A 19,006-nucleotide genomic window follows, 5' to 3' on the forward strand; every position below is an offset into this window, starting at 1 on the left:
ATTCTTGAAGAGAAGTCTAATATTCATTCCCCAATCAAGCAGACACACATAATAGCAGTGGAATTTGTCAGCCAATTAACTGCTATGCCGCAAAGTTTTTTCAGTTTCCTGGTGTCTACTGATGGATTGTTCAGGCCAGGTATTTTCAAATTCTTCATACTGCTGACCGATTTGATGATCTCTTCAGGTGAAATGCACAGGGCTAGGCCAGCATTAGCCAAGTCATCAGGAATTGGTGGATGTGAAAATTTGATATGAAAGATTTCATCAAAGTGCTGCTGTTAGCATTTCAGAATTTTAAGTTTCAGTTGTCATCCTTAATATACACATAGTGTTCCATGTCTTTTATTGCCTTGACACACATTTTTTGCAAGACAATAGAAGTTTTTCTTACCTTCCTTTGTGTGCAGTTGATGGTATAAGTCCTAGCTGGTGGGCTCTTTCTTTATCCACTTATTGCCAGTTTTTATTGGTCTTCTGCATGTGCCAGGTCTTGTAGGCCAGGGGTCGCCAACCTTTTGGACCTCAGGGACCACCAAACTCATAATTTTAAATCCCATGGACCACTAATATGAATTTTTAGTGATGGTAGCTTGCTGACAGTGAGAGAGAGAGAGAGAGAGAGAGATCCGATCTAACCTCAGAGGGCTGGTGGTGATGTTCTCTCTCTCTCTCTCCCTCTCTCTCTTTCTCTTTCTCTTTCTCTTCCCCTCCCAGGAGCTAACAACAGGGCAGATGTAACATAATGTATTATGATATTTAAATTAAGAACCTGTATGTATGCCAAGAATGCTGTTGGAATTATGATATTTTATGATGTAATAAAAGAAACTCAATAAAAATACATTTAAAAAAAAACCTCAGTCTTGGCCCTGTAGAGATATGGTAAAAACTGGCTCAGGAATTGGACAGAAAGACATTGAAGACAGATTTGAAGGGACCCAGGGAATAGGCTTCCACCGAAGCATCATTAGCACACTATTCCAAAATTGACCAACTAATCAATCGAACCATGGCTTTTCTCCGGCTGCCATTAATACTGGCCTTATCACAGATCAACTCTTGAGAGGGCACAAATTAGAGATTGGACTATCCGCCCACTGGGAGCTCTCCCAGGTGCTCAACAGCTGCCATTAAAAACAGCCACCATTAACCAGCCTCAGTGCTTCACAGCTGATCAGGAAATTTGGTTTAAACAGCTGTCCCAGCTCGTTGGAGCGGATTTAGTGGCTATCTCTGCTGTGGAATGTTTTTATGGCAGGGCGCCATTTTCAGTACAAAGACCTGCAGTTTGGCCTGTCATCAGCCCCCAGAATCTTCACAAAAAATGCTGGCAGCACTAGCCGCACACCTCAGAAGAATTCCAGTGTGTGTCCAGTGCTACCTGCATGACATCCTCATTCAGTTCAGTTCTTACCATCAAGCACAGAAGGATCTAGAGATGACAATCCGTGTCCTTCAGGACCATGGGTTCTCTATCAATTTTACAAAGAGCTACCTAGTACCATCCACTCATGTGTTACACCTAGGCGCAGTGATAGACATCAGGTTATGCAAGGTATAGATTTCTCAGGAGTGCCAGGAAAGCATCAAGTCCTTGGTGAATCAAATCTGAACAGAATGAACTGTTCCTTTGGTAGTGCTTTCACAGCTCCTCGGAAAAATGGTATCATGCATAGCTATAGTTCCTTGGGCTTGACTACACTCCAGAACCCTGCAATGGTTTCTGTTACCATTCCAGAGGTCAGGAGACAGCACCTCCAGGGTTTAGGTGCCATTAGAGACACTCAAGTTTTCCAGTTGGTGGGCTTCCCCAGCAATGACCAAGGGAACCCTGTTCAAGGAGTCCATCCGCCTGACCTTGGCCTCAGATGCCAGCCTCTTTAGCTGGGGCGGCCATTTCCAGTCCCAGTTGGCACAAGGACAGTGGTCTCAGGCGGACTTGAAAAACAACATAAACTGGCTGGAGCTCCGAGCAGTCCATCTGGCTCTATATCAATCCCAGGACATTGTATCGGGACAACATATACTAATCCTGACTGACAACGTAGCTGCCAAGATGCATGTCAACCAACAAAGGGGTCCCACTCCAGGTCCCTCATGCGCAAGGTGGAACAACTGGGACTCTGGGCAGAAGCTCACCTGCTGTCCATCAAGGCAGAGCACATCTCAGGAGTGACAAATGCACAGGCGGACTATGAGCAGAACCACGGTGGACCATTCCGAGTGGCGCCTGCACCTGGATCTCTTCAGGGAACTGTCCCAGAGAGTCAACCGTCCTGTACTGGACCTGTTCACCACCCTGGTAAACTTGCAACTACCCAGATTTTTCTCCAGATTTACAACACCAGGAGCAGAAGGGGTCAATGCCTTCGCAGTCCATGGCCCAAAGGCCTATTATATGCTTTCCCTCCTCTTCCCCTCATTCTGGGGGTGATCTGGAAGGTTCTACTAGAAAAAGCTGAAATCCTGCTACTCGCTCCCCATTGGCCCAGATGGCCATGGTACTCAGACCTGGTGAGCCTATCAGTATCCCGTCCTTGGAGGATTCAGTGGTTCCACTTGACCATCTGGGACTTGAGAGGAGATTCCTAATAAAGTCACAGACTTGATGATGAAGAAGGTCAATGGTGGGATTAAAAAATTTTTACTACTGGTTCTGTGGGCGTGGCCTGATGACCGTGGCAGTGGAAAGAGACTATAAAATCTCCATTCTTTCCCCATCCCACTAACCTGCTTTCCAGCTCCATTCTTCTGTGCAGAAAATTCTTCTGAGGCAGAAAATAGATGAGGGCGGGGCCAGTCAGAGGTGGTTTGCCGGTTCTCCAAACTACTCAACATTTCAAAACTCAAAATTGGTCAGAACCTGCTGAATACAGGAGGAGGAGAAGGAGAAGGAGAAGAAGAAGAAGAAGAAGAAGAAGAAGAAGAAGAAGAAGAAGAAGAAGAAGAAGAAGAAGAAGAAGAAGAAGAAGAAGAAGAAGAAGAAGAAGATTTGCCTTTTCTTCTTTTCAAATGAACTTTCAAGTAACCTGTCAAGCAATCCTCATAAAAAGGCTTCTTGTTTCCTTGTATATTATCTATGAGACTTGACATATGATGCTCCAAGCGATTGAGCTTCCATATATCTTCCACATTTTTCCTGTGAAAAATTATCCAGGAGCTTTGACATCTACACAGCACATGAAGCAGCTTAGTAACCCTTATCATTAAGGATATCAAATTAGATTTGATTTAATTTCAACATGCATCACAGTGTGCTATTATGTTCATTATACTGATTTATCCACCATTTAGATTTAAATGAGTTCACCATTTGTGGTTCAGACTTCTAGACAGTGACATTTTGGGGGATAGGAGTTTTATTTGAAAACAATACTTGTACTGAGATAATCTTAATGGTGTATCAGGCTGACAACAACTGGCATCTCTTCAATTTTCTACATACACACACATGGAGAGAGAGGGGGGGAGAGGGAGAGGGAGAGAGAGGGAGAGAGAGAGAGAGTGTGTCAACATTATATAAGTAAGTCCACTCTGACTGTTTCCAGATTCCAGACACTAATTCAGTTCCTCAGACGATCACCTGAGAGGAGGAAAAAAATCCTCCATCTGAGAGGAGAAAGAAGAGGAAAGTGCAGGATGGGCCCTCCCCCACCCATGCGCTTTTCTTTGTCTGTTCAACTGATTGGCGCTGCAGATCTCAGCTGGTGTTAGGCAAAGCATGCCCAACCAAGCCACACCCACCGAACCAGTGGTAAAACAATTTGAATCCCACCACTGGTTCCATTACCCATCCCATGTGGAAAGGGACCAGAAGTGGCCATTGATAGGAAGGCTACAACTAATGTTTCTCCTTTATTGGAGGCTATAACTACTCGGAAGGCAGTGGGAACACCAGAAGGCAGCTTTAAACTCAGGAAAGGTGTCCTGTGCTAGAATTTTGTAGGTGTGGACTGCCCAGTTTACAGATTCTATGTTTTCTTAGTAGATATTTAAGACAGGATTATAAACATTTCTTAGTTATATTTTCTTGTTTGTTTGTTATGTTCTGTATGAGTGCTGGGTTTCCCATCTGTGACAGAACATTGGTTGGCTACCTAAATTAAATAAAGATATGCTTAGAGGATTTATTCTTTAAATTTGAGTCACTTGTTGAGATGGGGGGGCTAAAGAAATCAAACAATAAAAATAAATTTGTAAATATAAATTTAATAAATGAACATGTTTATCTGTAAAAATTTTCCTTGTTAGTGCTGGGCTGAATGAGAATTCTTAGGTTCATAACATCTTAATCTTGGGGATCTTTCAGATTAAGAATAGAAAGAAATCAGACAAGATACTTAGCCTTTATCCTTTGGGGACAGTTGGTAAGGTAGACTCTTTAGTATGTACAAGTAATAGTTTAATACTTTATACCTGTAACTCATTTAAATTACAAGCGTGGGCGTTTAAAGAAAACTTTCTTTGTTTAGTCATGGAAATATTCTAATCAATGTAAGCTTTTGGTATATTTGGTTTTGGGTGTGTCTGGTTTGTAATGATGCATTGCATCTTTTCTCCCAGATTAGAAAACATGGAATATACTGTATATGACTTCATAACTAGGGACCTTTGTAGCATGCGGTCAGCCTTTTTTTAGAATAAGGACACATCACAGCTTTTCCTATCATTTAGTGCAATATTATGGTTGGTTGCACAGTCAGCCAAATGTTTAAATTGCATTTGGTATTTTTGTCCTCCTATCCTTCCCAGATAGGCAGAATGTTGTTATTTAATCATATAAAAGGTGCCAGCTTAGGATGTATATCGTTCTGGGTAAAGCTGCTTTTTGCAACTGACTGGTGGTGACTTTGTCAAAGCTTGTGTTATTCCAGATGTTTTGGTGATGCTCCAGGTATTTTGGTATTGCATTGAAGGCATTATTATTAATCTGTCCAAAACAGCTGAAGTCACAGATGCTAGATCTTTAGCTAGTGTTGGCCTTCATGTGCATCAAGTTATTCCCAAGAACCTAGGATGTTGTAATGTATCAATCAGTGTATGTACAGATCCAAGCAATTTGGCTTTTTACAATTGATAGATCGACAGATTTTCTAAGTATTGTCCAAGATTTTTGGGTATGATATTCAGTGTATCAATAACCACTGGGGCTACAATAGTCAATTTATGCTATAATTTTGATTTTTGGATCTCAATATTTTATAATCTCTAATTGTTTTAAAGTACCATTCCCTGAAATTGCCACATCAATTATCCCCACCAGGGGTGGGATTCAACTGGTATTACTACCAATGCAGTGACCAGATGCGCACTATACATGCATGAAAAAAAATCTTAAGCTGTGCCGTCCGAAGAGCTGAAAAGCTCAGCAGCAGGTGCACAGCGTTTGAAAAGCCTCTTTTTTCCTGCTTTTTCAACCTCAGCTGTGCCGCGCAAAACAGCTAAGGTTGAAAAAGCAGGAAATAAAGGACAGGTAAAAGCCCGGGCAGTCAGGTGGACCAAACAGCAGCAAACACAGAACCGGTTCTGTGTCTGCTGCTCTTCAGAGCTACCGGTTCAGAGCCGGGCAGAACTGGTAGCATCCCACCCCTGATCCCCACACTTTCTTCCTTTCAACCACAGATGTATTTGGTATCTTGAGTCAAGGCTTTATCAGTCTTGTAATTCAGAAATCCCACAATACTTTAACCGGCTCATTTCAATTATTTTTTCAACTCATCAGTTTTTCAGTTCTCATCAGTTTTTTATTACTGGCATATGATCATTTTTGCAGATGTTTCAGTGAATCATTTTAGTGATTGTGTCACATTATTATGGTTTGTCACATAGTCTGCCAGAAGGTTAGACTGAATTTGGCTTTTTTATCCACCTATCAAGTCCTTCCCAAAGACCTGGGATAGGTAGATGTTGTTTAATGGCATTGTCGCAGAATCTAAGCCAGGGCTGTCAAAGTCACAGATCACAGGCCAGAGGTGTTATGTTCTGGCCATGCCCCCACCTGGTTTAGTGAAGGGGGAAAAAGTCCCGATATATCACATGACACCATCACGATGAGGCAAGTTTGACACCCCTGATCTAAGCTGTTCTTAAAGCTGCCTTTGCAATTCAATGCCAGTGGTGCTCCAGTCATTTTGAGATTGCACCCAAGGAAGATGCCTGTTACTATTGGTACTATTTTTGCTTTCTTTTGACACAGTCGTTCTATTTCTACTTTGTGATTTCCCACCTACCCCCCTTTCTTTCTCTTCTAATCTGCTGTCTCCAAGTACTGCCACATTTACTATCCAGACTTTTCTGTCTTTCTTACACACAATTCTAAATCTAGGGTGTTATGTAACAGGGGCCTGTCTATTTAAATTCTAAAGTCCCACAGCACTTTAGCGACTTCATTTTCTATTACTTTGTTTACTTATAGTCTCATTAGTTCTTGTGTGCAAGCAACTGGGTTTTCTTGCAGATATTTCAATGCACAATTGTAGCTACTTTGTCATGCCATTGCTTATAGTCTATCTGTGAAATGTTCTTGCAGCAGCTGATTAGGTGAACTACTGCTTCTTCAGCTTCTTTGAAGAGATGACATTTGCTGTCAGTTATTATTGTCTCAATTCTGGCTTTGTACACATTTGTTCTTAAGGCTTGGCCTCATGCAACCAAAATTGGCCCTCTGTCTCTTTCATCAAATTTCCTGCTCTTAACCATTGCCTGGTCTTGCTATCTGCTTTGCCTGCTATATTTTTAAAAAATATACTGGTCTTGTAATACTTTGCCTTGCCACGTCTCTTTTCCTGTAGGACAATATAGATTAGAATTTAGTAAGCCTTCTTGGTATACCAGCTTCAATGCATCTTCTTCATTGTCCTTCAGATATTCTTCCAATGATCTTTTTTAATTCTTCAACTGTGTGCTATACTTGCAACATTCCACACCCACCAAGTCTCCTTGGTAAGTAGAGTCTGTCAACATTGCTGCTTGAATGAAAGGCATGATTCATTGTCGTTATATTTCTGGTCTTCCTGTTCAGAGTTTTAATTCCCCTCAAGTCCAGATTCCTATTCCAGCTATGTATCTAATGACTGGAATTGCCCAAGTGTTCATTGTCTTGATGGTATTTCCTCCACTGATTGTGGACTTTAAGATCTTCTTCAGTATTCATTTCTGACCTTTTTCTTGACTTCATCATGCTTGATATTGTAAAAGGATGTCCAGGTATTTGTAGTACTCATCTTCATCCAGACTCCTGATGTTATTTTCATAAGGCATCTTGATTCCTTCAGTTTTCACTATTTTTCCCCTGTTGATGATGTGGGTGACACATTTTTCTAGTCCAAACTCCATTGCAATATCTTGGATACCTATACAGATAATGTTGAGCAACAATTCTATTAGAGATGCTGTTTTTTGATACAGCTTCAGAACATCCATCTAAAGGAAATGGGATAGCCTGGCAGATGTTTTTGATATTTGATAGACATAGTCTGAAATATTCATATCATTGACAGGAATCAATGCAATGACAAACAGTAATAGTGATAATGAGTTTGACTGAAATATTTTGATCTTTATATTAGCTTTTCTGAACCTTATCACCATTTACCAGCATTTTTGTTTCTCATTGTGTCATTGGTTTTTGCACAAAGGTTATACTGACTCCTGTTATTTCTATAATCTCGCATGTATCATTAGTTGGACTCATTAATATTGAGCTTCATAATCCATCACGATTTGATCAATCAAGGTTTTCTCATAATGATTTATAGCAACATATATAAACCTTAAAATATGTTAGTTGCCCCTGAACGTTATGTTACATATCATGTAATACCTATAGATTTGTTCAGTTATAAAAGTTTCACTAGTAGAGAAATCCATTTAAACTTATTGAAAGGCATAGTGGCATATTGAAAGACTAGAAGTTCCATATATTCACACACACCTTTTTCAATATCTTTAAAGCAGGAGCAGTTCTTGTTATGAATGATGCTCTTTGAGTAATCAGGTCTTCTTTACTATACCATTTGAATTTGGGGGGGGTTTACCTTTTTTATGCAAGAATAGAAATTTTCCTAACATAATTCCACAACTTGCTATAATAATTAGGATTTAGTTAGAAAGCATACTTCAGGATTAGAATCTTAAATCCTGAGTAGCAAAAATGTGCTGTACCTAGCTTTTTTTTAAAAAAAATTAATGTTCATTCTTTCTTCCTTGCATTTATATCAAGACTTTCTATTAATTGGTTTTCATTTACTTTTTACTCTTAGAATAGTCAATTATCAAATCTGTTGGGCTGTTTTTCATATCCGTATTAGCAAAGAAATATAAAATAACTAGAAACTCTGTTCATGATTAGTTGAGGTATCTTCTTTTGTGTGAATTTTTTTTTTAATTGGACAGACGGTAACAGTGAAACACACTAAAATCACTATACTTTTAAGTGAATGAATGTTTATTATTCTAACTTCATTTGTTTTTTTATTTTTGTTTTTTAGGAAAATGGTGTAGCAAATGGAAGTATCTATAAACGACCATTTAATGAATCCTTTGAACAACCACCCATGTATGTTTCTGTGCTTACATTTCTTGGTTTTGTTTTTGCAACATTGTTTGGCTATTTGCGAGATTTCTTAAGAGACTATGGAATACAAACAAAGATTGGCACAATCGAACGGGAAGAGCAAATGGTACGTAAAATTTGAACCTGTATGAACAATCCCAAGTTACTTCTCAAGAAGCATAACAGAATGGAAAAGACAAAAGACTGAAACAAATTAGGCCTATTGCTTTTCCTGTAGATGACTTGTACAAAATGGATAGTAAAATATGTGACTATGGAGTATTTCCTAACAGTGATTGTGGCAATTATTAGATTTCTTGCCCCAAGTTCTAAAAACAAAAGGCACAGTACCTGTTAGAAGTTTAGAATTAACACTCATCAGCCCAAACTTGTATATCAATTACAATTGTTTAGGAAGACAGCAGTTGTAGTACAAAATCTTCTAAAAGCTGATCTGAATAGCTTTTAAATGCAATTAATAGGGAGGCACAAATTTGCCGGGTTTTCATGATTCTCTTAGGTAATGGAGCTGCTAAACCACAGATTAACAAAATATGATTATTTTCTCATTACAGTTTTGAGGTGTTATGCACAAAGACAAGCTGTGCCAATTCCGTTAAAACACACACACACATCTGTCTTATTTATTTACATCCTATGTGGCTGGGAGGGAGCAGCATGGTAGTCTAGAGGGGAAGATGCTCTCCTCCCACTCAGAAGATTGAGAGTTTAATCCTAGGTAGCAGCAGATGTTTCTCTCCTGGGGCCCAAAGAAAAAAAATCTGCTGCAAACTCCACATAGGTGTCAGGAAGGGCATCTGGCCAGTAAATGCTCAGGCCCATCCAGTCATCCCAACTCTACTCTGAACAGGGACTACAGAGTTGTAAAAAGGGAGTTTTATGTGGCTAGCTGGAAAGGGAGCAAAATTATTTGCTTCCACATTTCAGCTGAGAATTATAATGAACAAAGTGCTTCTCTGCAATCCAGCTGCACACAGCTCAACCTGTGAGGCCGCCCAGAATAGGCAGCCCAGTAGGAATATGCCCAGTTTGAAATTGTCAGATTTCACACTACAGAGAATCCTTTCCAGATTCCCAGAATTCACAAGTTCAAATATATTTCAGGCAGGCCTCATAAAATATAATTCTGATTAGGTTCACCTAATGAGGAACCTCATTAGGTTCTGTTCAAATATCCATTGTTGAGCAAGTATGCATGGATATTCGTAGATTGTTAGTTTGTTAATTGTTTAGTTACACATCCAGATTAACTTCTGTTACAACAGCTTTCACATTTCCCATAATATGTTTACAAGAAAGACAACTCATAGTTTCATTGTGAGAATATCTTTCAATCCAGTAAAGAATTTGATTAAGCAAAGATACATTTTTGATGCACAATAGTTTTCTTTGTTCTCCCCTTACCTCCAAAAACATAAGTCTTGACCAACTACATACGTTTTCTTTTATTTACAGAACTCATAGGCCATTCCAATCTACCAATACTGAGTGGCATATAACTCCCCAATAAGTGTTTTGTATTAAGACCGTACAATCAGTTTAAAAACTACATAATGCTTCTAGGGAAAGCAAAATAAAGTATTAATGGTAATAATATGGATGTGATCTCACAATCCAACAGGCAACTATAACCATCCAACTCCGTGGCTATTTTTTCCTGTTTCCTAAAAAGCCAGAAAAAAAATGGACTGAGTGCCCATCAAAAGCAATGTTACTCCAAAGGGAGAGGGCACTGTCAAAAAAGTAATGTTTACATGGGCCCTAAAGGTGACATTTGCTACTTGTGAGAATGCGTAGCAAGACAACTCACACCTTGAATTGCATTCAGAAGCCAACTGCAACCAACAATACAGAGATTAGGGAATGGGACAACTCGCTGCAGCCAACTCACCATGGCCAACTCAACGCGATACAACTCAACGCGATACAACTTACTGCGAAAAAAAATTAACAATTCTGTTTAATTATTTAAAATAAATTTTAAAAAAAATATTTTTTGCCACACACATTTCATTCTGTCCCTCCTTTTGCATCCTTTCTTTAATGATTCTATCCCACCATTTATTTGATATTAGCGTAACTCTTGTCCTGTAGCGAGTTATCCTGCAGTTGGCAAGGGCAAGTTGGCCATAGCAAATTAACCGTGATGAATTATTATAGATCCCAGAGATATGTGCGCCTCAGGATGTACCTGTCTTTACCTAAGACACTACATTCTAGTCCCTCTGTGGCTTCTGAATGCTCTTCAGGCAGCAACATGTAAAATTCCTTGCAGCAATCCAGTTAACTGACGCATGAGCAATGATGAGTAATTGCTACTTCAGGAAAGGTTGCAGTTGGAGTACAGATTGATGATGTGCAATGTCCCTTATTCCTGAAATAGGAGCTATAGATCCAAGACAATTCTTAAATTGTGAATCAGCAACTACAGTCAAAGTTTACAATTGACTCTTGCTAAAATTGTCAGATTTTTGAAACCAAAGCCACTCTATTTTGATGAGATTGAGTCTCGGTCTATTCCTTCCAGTCCCAGGTCTCCTTAACGATGAGCACCACAAATACATAGTATATAGTTATGTGGGTAGTTTTTTTTTCTTATAGGAAATGCACCTTCTCTAAATATGATTTGCTTTTCTGGCACCATTAACAGACAAGAGCAGAAGTACAGTAATAAAGAAACATTCAATCTGGCATTCAGAGTTCAGGGATGGATATTATACTTCTACATGATAGCTGCAGCAAAATAAGAGTATCTTATGTGCAGTTGGAAATGCACATATATTAACTAGGTTCCTGGTTTTTAAATCTCCTTTCTGTGAAAAAAAAAGTTATTCCATTGATCTAGTGGATTTCTTCTTTCACTATTTCTTAACAAACGGGGCAGAGGTTGATAGAGGTGAACTTTTTAATTTTGTAAAGTGCTTTTTAGTCTTTCCTCATTTGCTGGACATATACATATATATGTTACCAGCAATGGCCCAAAGCTGAGCAGCTTTGCCTAGGAAATATATAGAATATGTGATGTTGGATGCAGAATGCTTAGGAAAATGTATAGAATATATGATGTTTTTAGGCAAAGAATGAAATATCTATCTTATTTTAATGTGCTGCACACTTTCTCTAGGCATTGTATCTAGTCATTATGCAGAATGACAGGAAGTTAAATTAATTAAGTTAAACAGAGCCTGAGATTGCTAAGTGGGAGTTTGAACTCAGGATTTTCAGATCTAATTATGACAGTGTAGGGATTGAAAGATATATAACCATATCATGCCCTATGTGTTTATGTCGCCTTGTATTAGTTTTCCCAAAAAGATGAAAATGTAAGAATTGAACTAAGATTGGCTATAAGAGATCTGTAACACATAACAGTTATCTAATTTTAATAGTTACTTAATTTTAATAAAAAGTAAGCAAATAGTAAAATGTAACATGACAGGGTTTTTTTTTTCCTTAAAAAAAAACATTTAGGATTTTGTCCCACTTTATCAAGATTTTGAACACTTTTTTACAAGAAACTTCTATATGAGAATAAGAGATAATTGGAACCGCCCCATCTGCAGTGCTCCAGGACCAAAATTTGACCTGTTGGAACGTGTTTCAGATGACAGCAACTGGACATTTAGGTGGGTCAGTCTACAAAGCGTTTTTAATTAATATAAATAAAACTGTGTTTATTCTTTAACATCAAAGCATTATGTTTATAGGCCTGATTTTGTATCAGTTTCAAAGTTAGAACCTACTCCTTTTATACTCTTGGCCAAAAATTAGTGGTGGTGTTGCCTTCTTCCTGATGAGTGATTTTCCATTTACTTGGTGAAATTGACATTTGACTTTCATTTTGATCTTTTCTCCAAACTTAACAAAAGGTGGCTTACCATTCATTTTATTTTTAAAAGTTCTTAGGAAAGATAGGAACTTTTATTATCCCTTTCCTCTTCTCCAGTCTGTGGCATTTGTAGTCCATTATTTTTCCAAGGAAGACAGCAAGCAGAGAGAAAGGCAAAAGAGGAATGGAGGAATGTCTGTATATTGAAGTTGTCAAAGTGCTACATAGGTTTGAAATCTGAGCTACCCCGTATTGACTACTATGAAAAACCATGTGCTCTTTTTTTTTCTGATGGGGAGTACAATACACCCCCTCCTTGTTTTGTGACCGAGTTTCATTCCAATGACATGGTTGTTAAGCAAAATTGTCACTAAGTGAAGACATGACTGAAAGAGAGAGAGAGCTGCCACAAATATCTCTGGTTGCTACCATCTCATTCAGTCATAAAGTTTCTCAGACAACTGTGCCCGCATTGCTTTCATATCAGGTATTAGAAAACTGCTTGTAAATGGGTGCATTGGAAAATGAATTTTATTCATTATATTTGCAAATGATTGCCAAACATGATAGTCACTAAACAAGGAGTGAGTGCACATGCAAAAAGAAGAGGATATGTATGGAAATGTGAATCTATACATCACCAGAACTCTAATTCCTGAAACCTTCAACTGGATGAAACAATGCACCACAGAGTAAAATGTTTTGAACTTCAAATAGGCTAACTTATAGAATACATTCAAAATCTGGGACCCATGACTCCTGTGGAATTGAAATTTGGCAAATTTTATAAAACATTTCATGACATAAACTTTATCATAAAGTGGTTTATGACATAATACAGAACGTCAGAAAACATTTCCTGTTGTGATATTTGACTGTCCTATATATTCAAGGTAAGCTATTGTTGAAACATCTCTGAATATTTGTTTTTGTAGATTTTCCCAGGTAAAGGTATGCAGGTCTTGGCGTGTTCGGGTCTTTTCCTATGTAAGATTGAGAGTATCTTGACGACATTTCGACGAGGTCCCACTCGCCATCTTCAGGCTGGTGCTTTCGGCTTCGTGCTTGTGCAAACAATTTGCTCGCACAAGCACGAAGCCGAAAGTACCAGCCTGAAGATAGCGAGTGGGACCTCGTCGAAACGTCGCCAAGATACTCTCAAACTTACATGGGAAAGGACCTGAACACGACAAGACCTGCATCTCTGAACATATCCCAGCTTTTCCAGTGAAGGCAGTACATTAGAAACTCTGTCATTGTTGGAGGCATTGAGGAATCTGGTAAGATGACCCCACAGGACCTGGATTATCTAATAGTAATTTAAAGTCAGAAATGATGATCTGAAGGATTGTTGAATATTGTATAACCTCTATACTCACAAAAAGGGACATGTTCAAGCAAAGGAGGAAGGATAGTTCAAGGAGTTTTCCAGTAGCAGTAGGTGAAAGGTTACCACCATTTGGGGCACTGTTTCTTGTCTGATTTATCTCATTGTTGCCACTTAAAGTTAATTCAGGTTGCTTTAAATATTTTATTACAAAAGCACCTTAAGCATCTTATAAAATACTACTTGTGCTGACAGCAATAAAGGCATATTTGAGCACAGTCTGGGTCTATATAGAAAGTTGTGATTGTCTTATACTGCTTTTTTCCTGATATATGAGGTGAGATAAGTCTTTATTGTGGTCTTTAATTAACATATTTGTGTTTGCATGTGTGTGTACATACAATAGATCCATAAAATGAATTAATTTTAAGATGGGGGGAGGGAGGGGAGGGGAAAATTTAGAGATATGAAAGAAAGCAGTTTTATTGGATAATATTTGTTGCTTCATTCTTTCCTAAAATGAAAAACCTCCTTGAGCCTTGGCTGAAGAAAAGATTATCTGAATAAATTTAGGAAGGAAGGAGGATTCCAGTCTCCTCCTCAACTGAATTTTAAAAAAGATTTAGTTAATTAAAAAGTCTTTTATTAATAATTAGACTTTATGTTGTTATACTTTCTTTGACCATTATAGGTTTACTGGAAGGATAATCAAGAATGTAATCAATATGGGTTCATATAATTACCTTGGCTTTGCAGAAACTGACCACAATGCTTTGAAAACAGTGAGTTCAGTGTTAAATAAATATGGCACAGGAATTTGTAGCACCAGACAGGAAATGGGTAAGTTAAAATTATTATTATTAAAATCTGAGTCTAGAAATCTAATTTAGAAGTATACTGTAGATTTGACTTCTTAATGAATTTTATTCATTATCACATAATCCTACAGAAATTCATTTGGGTGGCTGCTCTTATACTTATTTACCTAGATACCCAACCACCCCCATAAACAACTACCTGTTGCCTAACCAGAAACTGTTAAAGTATGAGTAATTATTGCTCAGCTAAAATAGCTCATGTATAGGATTGCCGGGATTATAATCTTTGAATTCACTTTAAAGCTTTCAAGAATAGGAGAGTGGTTTTGCTTGTTCAGCTTTAAAATTGTATTTCAATTAAACTTCATTTAAAAGCAAGATTGGTATGAAGAGCTGTTAATACCAGAAATTAATTTCATTTTTATTCAAAAGAAGTAAAACTCTACTTGGCTGTTTTCCCTGTACTCCCTTAAATCTGACATATTATAGCGTAGTGCAACATAGTGATTCTTTCATGTAATACAGTCACACATTTTTCCCAAAACAGATTATTATAATGGCTAAAACAGAGAAGGTGAAAGAATAGTTGAGTGGAACCCTTACGTACCTATTCATTTATTTCATGATCTGGCCCTTGTTCAAGGATATTTTTCATCAGCCTGGAAGCCCCTCATCTATTAACATGCACACAGTCAAATGGAGGATTCTAATTCTATCTCAAGTTGTGCTCAGTTGTAGTTCATAGCTATATTTATGAAGGTAGCAGCAATTTTTTAGGCAGAAGCATTGTTGTATGTAGAGATCCAATAATGTGTTACATATCATGATTGAAAGGATAGCCTCTTTGTCATCAAAGAATTCTGAACAGCTGTTGTTATCAGAGTAGGTTTTTTCATCCTTCAACATACATACATACATACATACTCACTAATATATATAATTTGGATGATTAACACAGTTAATGAGTGATTACAGATTAACATAGTTTATGAGTGGTTACAAATGTATATTAAAATAACCACATAGATAAATGCCTATAATTAGTATTATAATCAAAGCAACTGGCATGCCTATTAATCTATGCAACGGCTACATAATTAATGTAATGTCCCTCCATATGTTGAATTGTAGCAATTGTTATTTGGCTTTAATGTTCCCAAGTTACATGATATGCTAGGCACTCAGGGTAATGATGGGCAAGCTGTTGTCCTCCAGATGTTTTGGTTTCAACATAGCCAGTAGCAAGAGAATGTGGGAGTTGTAATCTCAAACATCTGGAGAACAGCACCAAGTAGTTTTAGTAGTCTAAGTGCTAATCTAGTGCCGTATTTTTTGGAGTATAAGATGCTCCGAAGTATAAGACGCGCCTAGCTTTTGGGGAGGAAAACAAGGGGAAAAAATCTGCCTCCCAGCAATTTGCCTCCTTGCAGCAAACAGCAAACTGCCTGGTCAGCTTCAGCATAGCCTGATTTAGCACAAACAGCTGATTGTCAATTAGATCAGCCACCAACCTGTTTCAGGCTGCAGGGATTGCCATCTCATATTGCCATCTCTGTGAGCCCCATTTTCAGCCTCTGCATCCCGTTTTCAGCTTCCACACGCCCCTTCAGCCTCTGTGCACCCCATTTTTGGCCCGTTCTGGGTGGCAGGGATAGAAACGAATGGAAAATGGGGTGCCTGGAGGCCAAAAGGGGGGCTCACAGATGTGGCAATAAGCGATGGCAATCCCTGCAGCCTGAAATAGGTTGGTGGTCGATCCAGCCAACAATCAGCTGTTTGTGCTAATCAGGCTGTGCTGAAGCTGACCAGGCTGTTTGCTGCAAGGAGGCAAATTGCTGGGAGACACAGGCTAAAGGGTGGGGGCCGAAGGGTTGGTGGCAACATTTGCTGTATAAGACAGACATTCCCACCCACTTTTAGGGGTGGGAAAAGTGTCTTATACACCAAAAATTATTTTAAGCCTACATTATAGCTGAGATTATCCAATGAAATTATTGGCGGTATTGTTTCTGTGGAATGTTCATTTTGTTGTATTCTTCTCCTTTTTGTAGAGGATGTTTGTTTGTTTGTTTCTTTTCAGTCTTCAAACATTTTCAGTTTTGTTTGCACTTCTTTTTATCACTTTGCTATTTATCTTAAAGTAGAGATTAGAATACAGGTGCTTTAATTGTAATATGATTCATATTTTCCCTATAAGAAACATAGCACTTTTAATTATAAATTTTAGAATGAAGAATTTTTAAAATTGTCAGTGTTAATATGTGAAAGTAAATAAATTTGCATTACAGTTTAGTAAATGTTCATGAATGATATGAATGACATCCTTTAAAATATTTTTTGCTGTTTATAACAGGAAACTTAGATAAACATGTGGAGTTAGAAAATACGCTAGCACAATTCCTTGGTGTTGAATCAGCTCTGGCGTTTGGAATGGGATTTGCTACAAATTCTATGAATATTCCAGCATTAGTAGGGAAGGTAAGTGAACATCCTTGCAAATAAGTTTGTTGTGATCATTGCCCATGAAATTTAAGATCATTGGAAAGCTGTCTCATTTCTGTTAGAAGGCAAGGCAAGCTGTTGTTTTCTTTAGCAAAAGCATCATAAATTGCAACCAGATCTTTGGAAGCCATGTTTTCCTTAATGTTCATAAACTATATTTCCTATATATTTCCTATTTATTTTACTTCTCCACATATTTTGCATTAAACATAGTTGATTTAATAATTAATTTTTGCTTCTGAAACTGCTAGGTTGAAGGAGCACATATAAGGATAACCACTAAGAACTTTTTCTCCTACTTAAATACTGCTGAACTAAATACAATTATACAACAGTGGACTAATTTCATTTGGCCAGTGTTTAAGAGAGGTTTCTGGTATTTAACATAAATGAAACCATTGGTGTGTTATAATAATTTTAATTATACACATAGTAGAATAGTGTTGTCAAACTGTTCATTTGCTTTTATGGGGAATCTGTATGATTCAAGAATCAGACTATTAGAAAATAGACCTGATCCTTTCTTAAATTTGTTATTAATGAGTTAATACTGCAGTCAATAAGTATTAACTTATAATGTTGATGATAAATATAGTTGTTTAAAAAAATCATAGTGCCTATAATTCCATCAAGGGACTGTACTAAAGGCTTCATTTTTTAAAAACAAAATCTATGTGTTTCTTGAATATGGTTGCTGAACTTATTTTTGTAAGTCTGTTTAGGATTATATAATTAGGAAAATGTCAAACTACTACTTGAATTGGCATTAATTCAGAAGTATTCACACAATCATACGTTCATCAAAATGGCTAAGCAGGGATTATAACAGTGAAATATTCATATTGTCATTCATTCCCCACCTCTTGATGCCTTTGTTTTGTCTTAAGTCCAGAAAAACAAGTGATACATTTTCTGAGTCTTCTTTCTTATCTCTGTCCAAAACAAAAAAGACTAATTTAAGTTGATAAATAGTACATTCTCCTCCATGCTGCTGCGAGAGCCCAGGATGGGTATGACTCCTCCTGATGACATCACCAAGCTGGGTCCGTCTAGTATAAAAGTAGCAGCCTGTGGGAGAAACCCCCCAGCTTTGACTCAGCTTCTTTCGATGACCATAAACTGGTGACTCTGAAAGCAGTTTGGTTATCAAAAGCAAAAGCTATCTTCATCATTGGCATCCACTCTTCTGCAACGCCGACGATTCAACGTTTTCTTCAACAGAGGGAGACTGTAAATAGGGATTAACCCTTGATCCTCCCCCACAGTCTTCCCTCAGAGATTTCGGCCTCCACAATTGTAAAGATTGCATCTGCGATAACAGCGCCTCTCAGCTGATCATAAATTTTCACTTTATTGCCGATTTCGCCATTCGGGGCTGTTTACAGCTTAAGGAGCAATTTAACCCCTGCGTAGCGTGTAGCTCTTGCGAGCAGCCAATTTGAAGGCTTCTTCTTCATCCGCACATGGTGAGTGGCCATTTTGAAAGCTTCTTCTTCTAAAGAAAGTAGCAAGCGGCCATTTTAGGTGGCATCATCCCCCAAAGGCCAGCTTCTACTATTCATAAGCTCCTATTCAGGCTACTGCATCGACAACACATAGTGAGGATCGCTTCCAGCACTTTTGTGTCTTTTTATGCATACTATGGATCAAGACAAGGCCCACACAGAGCCTTCAGGCCTGATCTCTCAAGGCCCCCAAGCTGGCAAAAGAAAGAGAAGGAGACAACGCTCCCAGTCTGTTCAAAGGGAGATGGTGGCCAAGATTAGGGCCAAAGCTTTGGGCCCTAAGAAAACATCCCAGGCCGAATTAAAGGCAGAGAAATGAAGGCATGCAGCCTTAGAAAGGCAGTTCAACAAAACTATTGAGCAAATGAGGGGTCAACTACAACAGGCTTCCCAACCAGCCAATCTTCTAGTTGTTCAGCCAGCTACTTCTAGGGAGAGGGAAGATAC

At 38.3% G+C, this 19,006-nt stretch overlaps 1 protein-coding gene across 1 annotated transcript in view; it reads left to right on the forward strand.

Moving 5' to 3' along the window:
- SPTLC3 (serine palmitoyltransferase long chain base subunit 3) overlaps positions 1–19,006 on the forward strand; it is a 104,085-nt gene that overhangs the window by 40,262 nt on the left and 44,817 nt on the right. The window contains exons 2-5 of the mRNA XM_026710400.2: positions 8,493–8,684; positions 12,050–12,204; positions 14,426–14,574; positions 16,906–17,030. Coding sequence (XP_026566185.1) covers positions 8,493–8,684; positions 12,050–12,204; positions 14,426–14,574; positions 16,906–17,030 — 621 coding nt within the window. The remainder of the gene's footprint in view (positions 1–8,492; positions 8,685–12,049; positions 12,205–14,425; positions 14,575–16,905; positions 17,031–19,006) is intronic.

This window comes from Pseudonaja textilis, chromosome 1 (genome assembly GCF_049901715.1).
Source record: "Pseudonaja textilis isolate UNSWEBS1 chromosome 1, rPseTex1.2, whole genome shotgun sequence".
Classification (NCBI taxonomy): domain Eukaryota; kingdom Metazoa; phylum Chordata; class Lepidosauria; order Squamata; family Elapidae; genus Pseudonaja; species Pseudonaja textilis.